The sequence below is a fragment of the Triturus cristatus genome, chromosome 3_2 (assembly GCF_964204655.1).
Source record: "Triturus cristatus chromosome 3_2, aTriCri1.1, whole genome shotgun sequence".
NCBI lineage: Eukaryota > Metazoa > Chordata > Amphibia > Caudata > Salamandridae > Triturus > Triturus cristatus.
In genome coordinates this window covers 330773791-330787351 of record NC_140584.1, presented here as the reverse complement: position 1 = coordinate 330787351, position 13561 = coordinate 330773791, and the positions used below count along the sequence as shown (strand labels likewise).

The following is a 13561-nucleotide window of genomic DNA, read 5'->3' as shown; positions in this document are numbered from 1 at the left end:
ACCTTTAAATGCCAAGTTGAAGTGGCATTAAACTGCCCACACAGTCCTTGCAATGACAGGCCTGAGACAGGTTTGGAAGGCTACTTGTGTGGGTGGCACAACCAATGCTGCAGGCCCACTAGTAGCATTTAGATGACAGGCCAGGGGTATATGATATATCACTCGACAAGAGATTTATAAGTAAACTAAATATACCAATCATGTGTATACCAATGTCACCTTGTTTAGGGGAGAAGCACATGCACTTTAGCACTGGTTAGCAGTGGTAATCTTCTCAGAGTCCTAAGACAAAGATACACCTGAGGGGTCTGTGCTCAGACTGAATCAAGAAGTCAGTGCCAACAGATTAGAAAGCATTTAAAAAAAGATGTATGAGGGATTTTTTTTAGAATAAAGAAATAGGGGTATTCTATTGATATTTGCTGAGGAATATTGAAAGAGAATAAGTGGAAGTTGTGGATGACATTACAGACTAATTTCATGGAGTTGTACTATACATAATATTATGGGTGTTTTGGCAGGGGGGCTTTTTTTTATTGTGTTTACTGGCCTTTATGCAATAAGTACACAAGTGCAACAACAAACAAACAAATTGTGCCACATATGAAGAATCAACATGCTAGCCACGTTTGTATAGAACACAGTTGACAGCGCCCACCATACAGTATCCAGCAATAAGCATGATGCCTTGCCCACATTTCTAATTAAGATCTGAGATGGTTTGCAGATATATAGTAAATGGACCCCAAATGTTTTGGGGTCGGGATAATACTGGTAGCTCCTCAGCATCCAGTTCTTACTGTTCTCTACAGTAGGACAAGCCTGTGAGCCATTGGCATCGAGTGGATGCTCTATGGTTGTCCCAGTTCATCGCTACATGTCTTTTAGCCAGCAACAAGGCGACTGCCACCAGTCGGCGGGCTGTAGATCCTTTACCAGGCCGACCAGACACACTCAAGGGTCACACACCAAAGGTACCAGTGCCATATCAGTGAGGGCCTTTGTAACCTGTAGCCAGAAATGGTATACCAGGGGCACAGCCATAACATATGTAAAAAAGCAGCATAGGTGCCCCAGACCTCGCACAGCATGCAGCATCATGCATACCATATCTATACAGTTTAGCAGGGGTGTAGTACATTTGATGAAGGTACTCGAAGTATATCATACGCAAGTTACAATTAGGCATGAGAAAACGCAACTGTTAACAGTAAAATACCCACTCAGCCGGTTCCAATGACTGTTCCAGCACTTCTTTCCACTTTGCTAGTGCCAGGTATGTGGTCTCAGGCCTGTCTTCTTGCGCAGCTGCATACAGTTTGGCAATAAGGCCTCTGCGTGTAGGGTTGGCTAGCAGGACTGTAAGAGGCTGTAGGGCAGGGGGTTCATCAGGGTGGGTGATAAAAAGTGTACCCAGTGCAGCTCTAAGGTGGAAGTAGATGAATGTGAGCAAGGGGGTGTGACGTTGTGTATGGCTATGTCTTCTAGAGTAATGAATGCCCCTCCGGCGTATACATCGCCCATCGTCTTCAAGCCCACCCCACTAAGAATGCAGAGTGTGCGTGACTCTTGGGTAACAGATTGGTCGGGTGGAACAGCAAAGGAAGCACTAGCACATACAGGGGGAGCTTTTCAGCTCACGCTCCAAGCTTGCTCCACGCCCTCGTGGTGTAGTGGATAGTGCTAAATTCGGTCCTGCCAGCACAGGTGTGAGAGTGGGGTAAGATAGCTGCAAGCAAAGTAGGGTGGGCATCATCATGTTTAATCGCTACATGGGGGAAGTAGTCATGGTGGCGGTACCAGAAGTGTGCAAAATATGCCTGTACACAAAGGTAATAAAGTTCAATGTCTGGAGCACCAAGACGACCCTGTATGAGTGTGTGTGCCGTCTGATTCGGGGCTGTTTGCCCGCAGATGCTGGGTCATTAAATGCATCCTAAGTGTGTTAAAAAATTGGCGCGTCAGCACTATTGGTATATTAGTGAACAAATAAAGGAATTTAGGTAAAACCACAATTTTTATTACAGCAATATCGATCCGCCTTAGAGAGTGGTAGACAGTACCACCGTACAACCTGGTTCTCTAACCACGATACCGCCCTACCATAACCGAATCACAAAGTTTAGGTCTGCTTGGATCCGGATTCTCAGATACTTCACTGCATCTGTGCTCCACTGCAAGTGGAAGTCAATCGCATGGGGTTGAGTGATAGGTGACAAAGGGAATACAATGGATTTGGACCCATTTATCCAGAGACCAGAGTATTGGCCAAATTGGATATATTTAGATATTATGGGTGCTAGATTTGTCGCTGTGTCATGCACATACATGACCATGTCGTCTGCGTACAGCGATATGCCCAAGGGATGATGCATGAATTCCAGTGCAGATTCCGCACGGCGTTGACGGAGTATACACGCAAGTGATTCAAGCAAGAGCGCGAATACCAACATGGATATGGGACACCCCTGATGGGTGCCCTTATGACTGGGTTGTATGTCCGAAATCACCCCATTGATACGCACCCGGGCCACCGGACTTGTGTAAAGCAGCTGGATCTAGCGTAAAAAACACATCGGAGATCCCATGAGCTGTAGGGTACAGACCTGCTCGCAGCCAACAATGATTGTGATCAGTAGGAAACATTATATCACTTTCACTGTATTCGCAGTACTCACAGTTAGAACGTCTAAAAGCTAAATAAACTTGGGCTCATATCTGGATCGTCCAAAAGTGCTATGACTATCTGATTTCCTGTGTTTAATGGAAAACAGCTCTGCCTTTCTTTCATGGAAATGAAGGGCAATTCCTTCCCTCAGTAACAGCTCTGGATGGACGTTGATACAACTGTCTCTGATTACTGTGGCATACTAGATCGGAGTACCAGAGCTACTACACTCTCCTGGATATACCTTGACAGCTCGTCCAAGCTACCACTGAAGAGTTCGGAGTACACGTGAGTACTTGGGTATCCAACTGGGGTGTAATTAGATTTAAGGCGTGAAAAACTAGTGGTCACCATAAGTACTCACCACAGAGAATGCCAAGTAATGACTGATTTGAAGGACCTGGAGAAAAGACTATCACAGACCTCTATGGTCCTGTGATACATTATGAGCACAAATGGACTATCTCTTGGTGTTCTAAGACCGAAATGAAGCACCCAATACTGAAAGCATAGTTTTGGACCATCCGCCCATTTGGTGCGCTTAGACCTGGTGTAAGCAGCCAACGCTAATGAAACTCCTATTCCACTGGAGCTTCGGAGTGATGGGATTATCTGACACCCACGGGATGGTCAAGAAACTTCCCTCTCCCATTCCAGTGAACTCTAGTGAAGGGAACCCAATACTCAAAGAATAATCAAGGAACCCTCAACCCCCCTCAGTGCCATCAAACCTGGTGATAGCACCCAACACTCACGGAAGACTCAAGTGAATCCGACTAGTGGATTTAGACGTGGTGGGGAGATGCACCACTGATACTAAGTGAGTGGTTATGAAGCCACGTTCTCGCTTAACTTCTGCTCCCTTCCTTGTAATCCTAGCCCTGGAGGGCCACGCACGATACTCACAGGATGGTCATTATCTTTGTTCTGCTGTTGTTCGCGCCAAGTCTTCTCATTTTGGTGACAGTGTCGGCAGTTTGGAACTTTTCTGTGTTGATGAACAGTGCTGGCTTTTTCACTTTCGGGTATAGATCATGCTCCAAAGGAAACATCCATGCATCAAGGGCTACCGCACATCTGCAAGAGAAGATAGAGCGATATCAAACTATCTATCACATGCCCACTATTGAGAGCGAAAAATGCTGTGGAGAAACATCTCACTTCTGTGAAGATATGGAACAGTATACCAAACATGTCCACTCCCCAGACCGAACATGGCCTTAGGGAAGTGATACACATTGCTAATGCTGAGCACTTCAACAGATTTTAACAGAGATACATAGTTACATCAGGCAGAACCAAGATAAAACACGATTATTTAGAGTACAGTGAGTAAGCTTCTTATTCCTGAATGAGAAACATTGAACAGAAGTTATATCAATGTCCTCATTATAAGTGGACCGTAATTTGGTGCAGGAATACTGAGCAAATTCCATTAGTTCGAACTTTTTTCCCCCCAGAATAACTGATGGACCCAGTATTACAGAGTCTTTTTATATGCATTTCTGCCTGATTTTTTTTGGGAAAAACACTGACACTTTCCATCTGCTTTGAGCAGGCAAAAACACTCAGTGGGAGGGCCGGCGGGGGTGTTTGATGTGTGAGCGGGCACGGGGACAGTGATAAATTGATGTTGGATTTATGAATGCAGGGCCGGCAAATGGGTGCAAAGGAAGATGGCTACACCGGTAAGGACTGTGACATGTTTGAATACTAGAAAAAGAGAACACAAGATTTCATTGTAGATCCGCTAGACTCAGGGCCATGCCAGATTTTCAGGATAAGCACCGGCTACCTAAATTGTTCCCTTTCAGATTTTATTTATTATGAGCTGATGTGGATATCCTGAATTACTGACAGATTTCGGGCCCTTGTAGACTATCATTGGGCTAACTGGTGTAGACTGACATGTAGTACACAGTAGGAATGCCTTGCTATTTGTCTTTAAGGGAAAGTGTAGGTGAGCCTGCACAGGTGAAACAGAGGTACCAAAGTTTGAGACGTATCTGAAAGGTTTGGAAAGTACAGAAGAAAAGACCTAGGAGCAGGTGGATGTGGAAACTGATCTTCTCAATCGCTCCGAGGTCGAGGAATATACAGACTAAAGTTTAGTTTCCAGATCTTAGGCGTTCTACGTCTTGTTCCTTTGAGACACCTTCATGATTTCTGTGACTTTGTTGGAGGAAGTTCTTAGGAAAGCTGTTTAGAGGCACTGAACAGGCCCTGTGCTGGAAGATGAGAATTCTGTGCCTTTCATTGAACATTTCAAAAGGATGTGTGGCAATGTTTCTGCTGGCTTCCAGGGATATGCCCTTAAATCACAGGATCAGGTCAAGTTCGTGCTATATAAACCCCCCCACCCCGCCCAACAAAATACGTTCATCGTAATGTATCTGTCCCAAAACACATTTTAATAATGTATGCACATAATTATATGCCACCATGCTAATATTTCTATTTTTGATAAATATTTCTCGGTGAGGAATCACTGAAGAGGGTTTAGTCTTGCTAGTACCTTAGGATGGCTTGTTTGTGGCTATCAAGTTTTTTAAAACTTAATATAACCTCGTTTTAACAGAACTAGGATCCTTTACACTCTCCCTACCTTTTCTTTTGCATGGGTTACAGAAGGACAGAAAAGGCAAAACTCCACTAGCCTTTGTAAGGAAATTCTAGGCCATGACTTCTTGTAACTCTGTTTAACACCGGGCTTCCTTTACCCAAGAATGGATCTTGAAATTTGAATAGCAGGAGCACAGCCACCTGTGAAAAAGAACTTCTATGACTTGCCCTTTTCTGTGTCAAACAAGAGAAGCTTTGCCGAATCTCTCTTCAAAAAAGCAGGGGCCAAAGGTGAGCAACTCACAAATCGACAGAGGTCCAGGTAATTGAAATTGGCCACAGTCACATGCAATATGGGAAAGTCTGCTCAGTACTGAAAAACATATTACTTTTTGCTTAAACGGAAAAAAGTCTTATGCGATGGAAGACAAAAATGACATTGTTGATATTGGGAAAACCACATAGGATATAATGTTCTGTGGGTAGATTCATCTGAGTCAAGGGGGAGGTGTGCACTGGAAGGGGCAGACCAGGAAGGGGGTCAGGGCATCACATGCAAACTTCCTAGGCCACCTAGCTTCTAAACTTTATTGGGATCATTTTCGGTATTCTCGCATCGAATGTCCTCAGAATGCTCACCTGAAGCGGGGTTCTTTAACCAATGCCAGCAGAGCGGTTGCTGCTCCAAAGGAATGACCCATGACAGCAACTTTACTTAGGTCAACCATTTCCTGTGAAGATGATTGACAACACAAGTTTGTTTTCAATTCCAAAACATTTCATAAGAAATGTCCCACTTTCGGAAACATGGCTGTATTAAACTCCATCTGCTTCCTGGTCCCCATCAGCTCTGCACGCTTCTGCTTAGCTCACTCAACTGGTCCGATTGCATTGCCAAAGTCCATTTTTGACTACGGCTGTATCCACACTTTTCAATCCCCCTTCTGATATATCCCTGTGGATCCCAGCTCAACAAACTCGCACCTTCAACCCCTGCACGCCCTCAGTTCCTTTCACGCTTATCAATGCCATTACTGTCTCTGTGCAACCTCAGACACGTCGCTGTGTGTAGTACTTTTGTCTCTGCTACTACATGTCCCCCGTTCACCCCACTGCTGTGCCCTTTGCAGTCCCTGCTTCCACTCAGCTCCTGTTCCTACACCAGTGCCCATCTCGAACCCTCATCCAGTTGCTGTTTTTGTGTTTTACGTTCTACAGCACACCCATCCTGTCCTTACAAGTTCGTGCCTCCACCCAGCTCTAGTTGCTCTCATTTTGCAGATTCTGCATGATGCGATTTGAGATACCTTCAAGACCGAGAGGTCCAAGCTGGGCTGCAGGATGTTGGCGACACTTGCGCCACTGTTAATTTGCACAAGCAGCTGGAGAGCTCGCATGCACTCGTTGGCTCTCTGATGAAGCTGCAAGAAACAAATATAGAAATGTTATAACAAAGTGCAGCGGCAAGACTGTCTTCTTCAGAGATGAGGAACTTGTGCTAAGACTCTGCTGTAATGGGTGACTGCAGTCAACCTGTGGCACCATGAGCTCAGTCAGTGACACCTTTGCCTGAGACACCCCCTCAGTCCCCTCCTAGGCTAAAATATTTATGATACTGATGCATTTGGACACTCCCTATGCCCCTTCCCTTCCATGCCACTACACCAGCTCCAGATATGCCAAATTACTCCATATGGTCCTTCCATGCCATGCCACTGCACCAGAGATTCCATATTACTCTGTATACCCCTTCCGTGAGGTGCCCCTACACCAGCTCCAGATATACCATATTACGCTGTATGCCCCTACCCTGCCATACCACTGCAACAGCTCCGGATATGCCCCATTACTCATCTCCCACTACCTCTAGTCCTAGCAATGCTCTCTGTGACTATCAGATGTTCCATGTATGCCACCACTCCATTAACCTGTCACCCACCCATAGGTTCCATGCAGCAGCTTGCTACCACCTCCTGTAACAACTCTACATGCTGTGTAAGAGAACTGTTCTTGGAGAAGTGTGCTTTCTCTATTTTCCAGGGGGGTAGACAACACATAAAGGTATTATCAATCACAAAGCATTAGTAAATGGATACCACACACATGAGATTCAAGAATAAACAAAGAAGGCAATGCCCAGCCAGATTAGGTTTGAAAAATAACAAGTCTTTACTACAATATTAACTCCTAAGCAATTGTTGGACGTTGGAGTAAGCAAGTGAAGAGTAGTTAAAGAAGTGACATTTGAGGAGGATTCATGCAAACGCTTGTTTCAAGCTGGCCGGGTAATGTACATTTGTGATCAGATTGGGAAGGAAAGTTGTTAGGCAAAGAGTCACTCGGTTCTTGTTCTCAGGTTTCTGGTGACTTTATGACTGAAGGAAAAAACACCGCACAAGCAGCCTTCATCCCAGCAGATTCTGGTTGACTGGAAGAATGAGCTTTTCGATCATCTGCGGACGAGAAACAAGAGGCAGCCAGGTGCTTGCGTGGCATCACAGAGTCATAGTCTTAATCATTCAGAGTAGGGGATTGCTCCAAAGCAGGACACAACTCGGCAGAGGACGGGTGGAGGGCTGCAGTGGTAGCAGCCTTAGTAGCACAATTGGTGGTGATACTTCCCCGGTGAAAGGCGTGGTCGGTGAGCGGCGCTTAGAGCAATCAAGGCTCCCGTTCTCAAGTGGAACTGGGTTTGGTGAACTGGATAGAGACTGTGTGATGCTCAGGGTACAAGGCAGGGTGTCAACATGTCCTAAGAGGTGGGCAGGCAGAAGGACAAGATGGTCCTTAGCAGTTTCTGCAGTGATGAACAAGTGGGCACCCTGGGCTGCAGCTAATCCCGATCACCTATCACAGGAGAGAGCCAGGAGAGCAACAGGCAAGGAGCACTGGTCCTGGTGCTAGAATGCAAAGATCTTCCACAGCAGTCCTCTGCTGTGAGGCTGTTCTGGGACTCACAAGCAAAAAGTAATCCAAGGCACAATCGGCTACAGCCTATATTTATGTGTGTAAAAGGGGAGGGTGCTGTGAGCATCAGAAGTAGAGTGAACCTAAATGAGTCCAGCTTAAGGTTCAAGTAGTAAGAAACACACTTGGGTCATGTTAGAAATGGGATTACTGGTTGGCTATGTCTTGCGCCTAAGCCATGCAGAAACCACCACTTTAGTCAGGGCAAGGGAGTTACACGTTGAAGATAACCCCTGCTCACCTTTTTGGTAGCTTGGCACGAGCAGTCAGGCTTATCCCAGAGGCAATGTGTAAAGCGTTTGCGCAACACACACACACACAGCAGCAACACACTAGGCACACTCCAAAAGAAACTCCACACAAGTTATATAAAAAATAGCCTTTGTATTATCCAAGACACATTAGAATCATAATCACACATATACACTGTGCCAACTGGCCTTAGGCAATATTCACAGGGGATTATATACACATGACAGGGCTAATCGAGCCACTGTCAGAACCTTTAGAAAGCACAAGTAGCAATTGTAAAACCCAACCATTAACTACTGGTACAATACTGCACTTAGCATCATCACCTGCAACATAAACACATTATGTCTGCATCACATTAGGCATGACACATTAGGCATAACCATCATAAGCATAACACACACTATGCAATCTCTGTAGGCATAAACACATTATGCAATAGTCATGGTGCATAAATCACATTTAGCAACAATCAGATTAGGCATAAACATATTACGTAATCTTTGTAGAGCCTTGCGCCCTACCGATGTCACCAAAATGACCCCCGGGCCAACTGGCCTTTCACTGGGGCTTAAATGCCCTCTGTCACAAATGTCAGGGTGTAACTGGGGCCTTCCACTGGCCCCTTGGCTGCCAATGCAGCAAACCACTGTGCGCAATGCGCTGGGGGCATCGGGTGCGTATCAACCCTTTCTCATCCTGAAGCCAAAATGCCCATGTTGCAGCTGCCCGCGCTCTCGCGGTGCAGCTGGGAAATAGCCTTGGCACTGCAGTGCCTCCTGAGCCTCCACTGGGTCTCTAAAAAGAATGTGTCCCACGTTGCAGCTGCCCGCGCTTCTGCAGTGCAGCTGTGAAGACTGACCTTTGGCACTGCCGTGCCTCCTGAGCCTCCACTGGGACTCTAAACACAATTTGCCCCACGCTGCAGTTGCCCGCGCTCTCGCGATGCAGCTGTGAAGCACAAACAGGCCCGGGCACTACCGTGCCTCTGGAGCCCAACTCGGGGACTCCTGGAACAATGACCCTTCGCAACGGGGTGCCTGCACTGGGCCTCAACTCGGCCCAAAAAGAACTCAGCACTGGCACCAATTGTGCCCAACTTGAGCCCCACTCACCGGGGCTCTTCTTGGCGGCTGTGTCTCCTCCACGCGGAGGAAGCTCGGCACTGGGAGCCCTTAAGGCTCCGGTCGGGCTTCTCCTCTCGGGGCTCCTCCCCTTCCGCCTCACTCACCAGAGCTCTTCTTGGCTGTTTGCCAGTGCGGGGTAGGCACCCGCCTGGCTTCTAGCAACGCTTCTCCCACACACTGGGCTCCCACCGGCACATGGAGGCCCCGTCTCTCTCCCAGCACACCCAGGCAGGATTCCGGCATCTTCCTTCCTGCCGGCTGGACATGCCCCAACCAGGCACAGCCGCCTGGCTTCCGGGTCAGTCCGCGGCGGTTCCTCTCTCCGGCTTGGAAATGCGGGGTGGTCTCCCGCTCCAACGGGACACGAAATGCGGGGTGGGCTCCTGCGTTTGAATAAACACCAATGCGGTGTGGGCTCCCACTCCCCCAGGCATCGGCAGTGCGGGGTGGGCTTCCGCTTTCACTTGGGGATAAATGCGGCGTATGCTCCCACCCTAAAGTGGCACCGAGATAAGGGGTAGGCTCCCGCTCCTCAATGAGCCCAAATGCGGGGTAGGCTCCCGCTGTACTGTAAGCATCCAAAAATGCGGGTTGGGTTCCCGCTTCGTTTCAGAAGCAAGGGGGGGGAATACCCATGCCGGGATTCCCTTCAGGAACACTTTGCAGCCCAGCACTGCAGACCACAAGCACTCCTCCGGTCCTGGAGCCAACAAAAATAAAGGTGCAGCGCTCACGAGGTGCTGGGACCCCAAAGGTCAAGGGGAAAAGGCTGGGCAAAGTAACAGCATGCAGGCCAGCACGCTGGGGCTCCTTGGTCAGCAGACCCCTCCGCTGCCAGGCAGGCCAGCAGGTCAGTCCCCAGCGACGGTTCCTCCTGGCAGGCTGGCAGCCTGCCGGCCGCAAGTCCTAGTAAGCCCAAGGAAGCACATTTCATGGGGTCACAGCCCCAGTACTTATACTCCCAATCCTTTGATCTCCTAGGCAGAGAGTGTCTGAGCCCAGCCAGAACCAGTTCTGCCTTCTCTGGTGTGACTTCCAGGCAGGAGGTGGAGACGACATGGTCAGAGGCAGACCAGGCCCTTTGAGGTGCAAGGAAATCTCCTCCCCTTCCCCAATTGCAGTCCCGGCCTATTCAGCCCATTCGTGACCCACCTAGAGTATCTGGAACCACTCCTGCTCCCCAGCCTTCTGTCATCCAAAACCTAGACAGGCAATCCACATTCCAACAGAGGCACACGGGATGACTGAGCAAGAAAATACCTCCTTTCTAAAAGTATTTTCAAACACAGAATGTAAAAATCACCTTCACTAAAAGATGCATCTTTAGATTCTGAGTTCAGGCACACTAAACTTTACCACACTGCTCCTCTCATATCAGGAATTACCACTGAAACACTTATCAGGGAATCCCCAATGCATCCCTATGAGAGGGCAGCCTCACAGCAGTGAGAAACCAAAAAGGCTGTTTGTCACTACCAAGGCATGTCACGCACTTAAGGTACATGTCCTACCTTTTACCTACAATGCACCCTGCCCATAGGGCTAGCTAGGGCCTACCTTAGGGGTGACTGACATGCAGTAAAAGGGGGGTCACAGACATGGTACACACTTTAGGTGCCATGTCACAGCGGCAGTAACACTGCGTGCACAGACCCTGAAATGGCAGAGGCCTGAGACGGGTTTGAAAGGCGACTTCGATGAGTGACGCAATCAGTGCTGCAAGCCCATCAGTAGCATTTAATTTACCAGCCCTGGGTATCTGAGATACCACTTTACAAGGGACTGACAGGTAAATTAAATATGCCGAACAGGTGTAGACCATTTTTACCATGTTTACCACAGAAAGCACACGCACTTTACACTGGACAGCAGTGCTAAAGTGCCCAGAGTCCTAGAACCACCAACACCATGTCAGAAAATAGGCTAGGAGGAAGGTAAAAAGTTCAGGGATGACCCTGCAAAAAAGGGCCAAGTCCAACAGGTCAGCAGACCCGTGGAGTGAGAAACATATTGAGGCCTACTCACAAGGGTATTTGTAGCCATAAACACATGTTCATGGCCAAAATCAGCTTATTTATGCATGTCAGGAATTTACTAAGGCATTCCTGGCATGCATAAATGCATTTACTACTGAAGATTTCTCAGCTACGAGTGGAGAGAAATCTACAGTAGTAAATCGCAGACTACTAGGGGTAGGAAAAAGAAGTTCCAAGGCATGGCTTGTGATGGAAGTTTGAGAATGGCCATATACATGTAAGTTTTGGGCTTTCCCAAACTTTGATCCGATCACTTTTTACCCTAGAAATGGGAAATAACCCCCGTTTCTCAATAGTAAGGGGGCTGTATCGCCCACAGTTTTGCTCGGGATGTAAAAGGTAACTCCATGTTGAAAACTGTTTACCCCACTGCGAAAAAACACATGCATTTGTAATGGGGGCTCCATTGGCCCTGTGTAGAATTCTACACTATGCAGAGGAATCCACACAGTAGGACTAGGAGCCTGTGTACTGTGAATGTAGGTAAATAGGAAAAGAATGTATATGTACATACAGGCGTAGAGATGTAAATCTTCGCCTGTACTTATGTCATTTTGTCAATAGGGCCCATTGTTGTACAGAACGTTTATGGATGGGGGAAAATGTCCATCAAATAAAGACATTATAAAACAACAAATGCGGTCCGAAAAGTGAGGGAAAGCTACAATTGAGAGTCTAAAATGGGAAACGACCTTCACAACCAACGAGGGCTGAGCCATGTGTGCCATTTCCCTGCAAGTGTAAGAACGCTTGCCTGAACCACGCATCATCCTTAACCATGCATATGCGCGGTTTTGGGAAATAGCAGACTAGTGTCTGGATGGGCGGGGAAAGGAAGAGGAATCGTAGGAACAGGAAGCTCCATACGCTGACAGATAAGTGGGACTGGGGTCGGGTTTGGGGGGGGGTAGTTTTTAGGGGTTGGGGTTGGATTGTTTTCAAGGCGGGTTGGTTTTAGGGCTCAGGGTGAGTGAGGGGTGAGGTAGGGGGATAGGATTTTAGGGCTTAGGGCGGGTTAGGGCTTATGTGGTCGGGTAATGGTAATTTACCATGCATTTCCCTTTAGCAAACATGCCTTTACAACGAAATTCGTTATAAAGGCATGCGTGGTAAAGGCATGCATGGTAAAGGCATTCGTAGTTGGGACCGCATTGTAGAGGCATGCGTGGTTCAGCCATGCGTGCTTCTGTCATACAACCGTCTAAAATGGGTCAAATGCATGATTGTAGAAGTGAATTAGAGAACAGAAGCAATGTATCTCTCCAGTTCCTGGAGCCTCATAAGGCTGCCACTGACCATGTTCTGATACACATACCATGATACTCCAATACACATGAGCCAAAAGACAATTACCTCAATGACTGTCCACAATCCGATTTTTAGTAAACATAAGAGCAAAATAATTTACGCAAGGGCCAAGTGATGGGAAAGTCACCACACGTGTTTGTGGTAGGAAAGTGAGTAAAAAAAAAGATGACCTGTGAAACTGTCTAGGATTACTTGTGTTCCTGGTCAGAAGGGTGGCACCACCTGGCAGTTCCGGCTTGACTGTTCCTGTTCGAACAGGGTCACAGGACTTTGCCTATGGTTGTTGTGGCACGGTGAGCACAAAACACAATAGACTGGAATGTGAACAGTGGCTGAGATTAATTCAATCATTCAACCCATCACTTATTTCCCTTTTTTTCCTTAGCAAAATCTCTTCATATTACAGGGGATTTCACTCTTTACCATCTCCCGCCTCCCACAATCCTCTACAAACTAATCTATGTCACATCTTGACACTGCTTGTGCCTTCACGATGTACCACTCCGAGACACTTACAGCCACTCGAATGTGCCTCTGTCCCCACAATCCAGTGACACCTCCAAGCATTCCAAGTACACCTTTCCCCACTACCCGTCCACGCCTTCCATGTTTCCCTCCTTTAACACCCCTCTGTGACACGT

General features: G+C 47.3%; 1 protein-coding gene across 1 annotated transcript in view; it reads right to left on the bottom strand.

Moving 5' to 3' along the window:
* The window catches only part of PAFAH2 (platelet activating factor acetylhydrolase 2), a 184525-nt gene that overhangs the window by 33690 nt on the left and 137274 nt on the right, over positions 1 to 13561 (bottom strand). Inside the window, exons 8-10 of the mRNA XM_085647793.1 lie at positions 6538 to 6651; positions 5870 to 5961; positions 3575 to 3745 (exon numbers count right to left, since the gene is read on the bottom strand). Coding sequence (XP_085503919.1) covers positions 3575 to 3745; positions 5870 to 5961; positions 6538 to 6651 — 377 coding nt within the window. The remainder of the gene's footprint in view (positions 1 to 3574; positions 3746 to 5869; positions 5962 to 6537; positions 6652 to 13561) is intronic.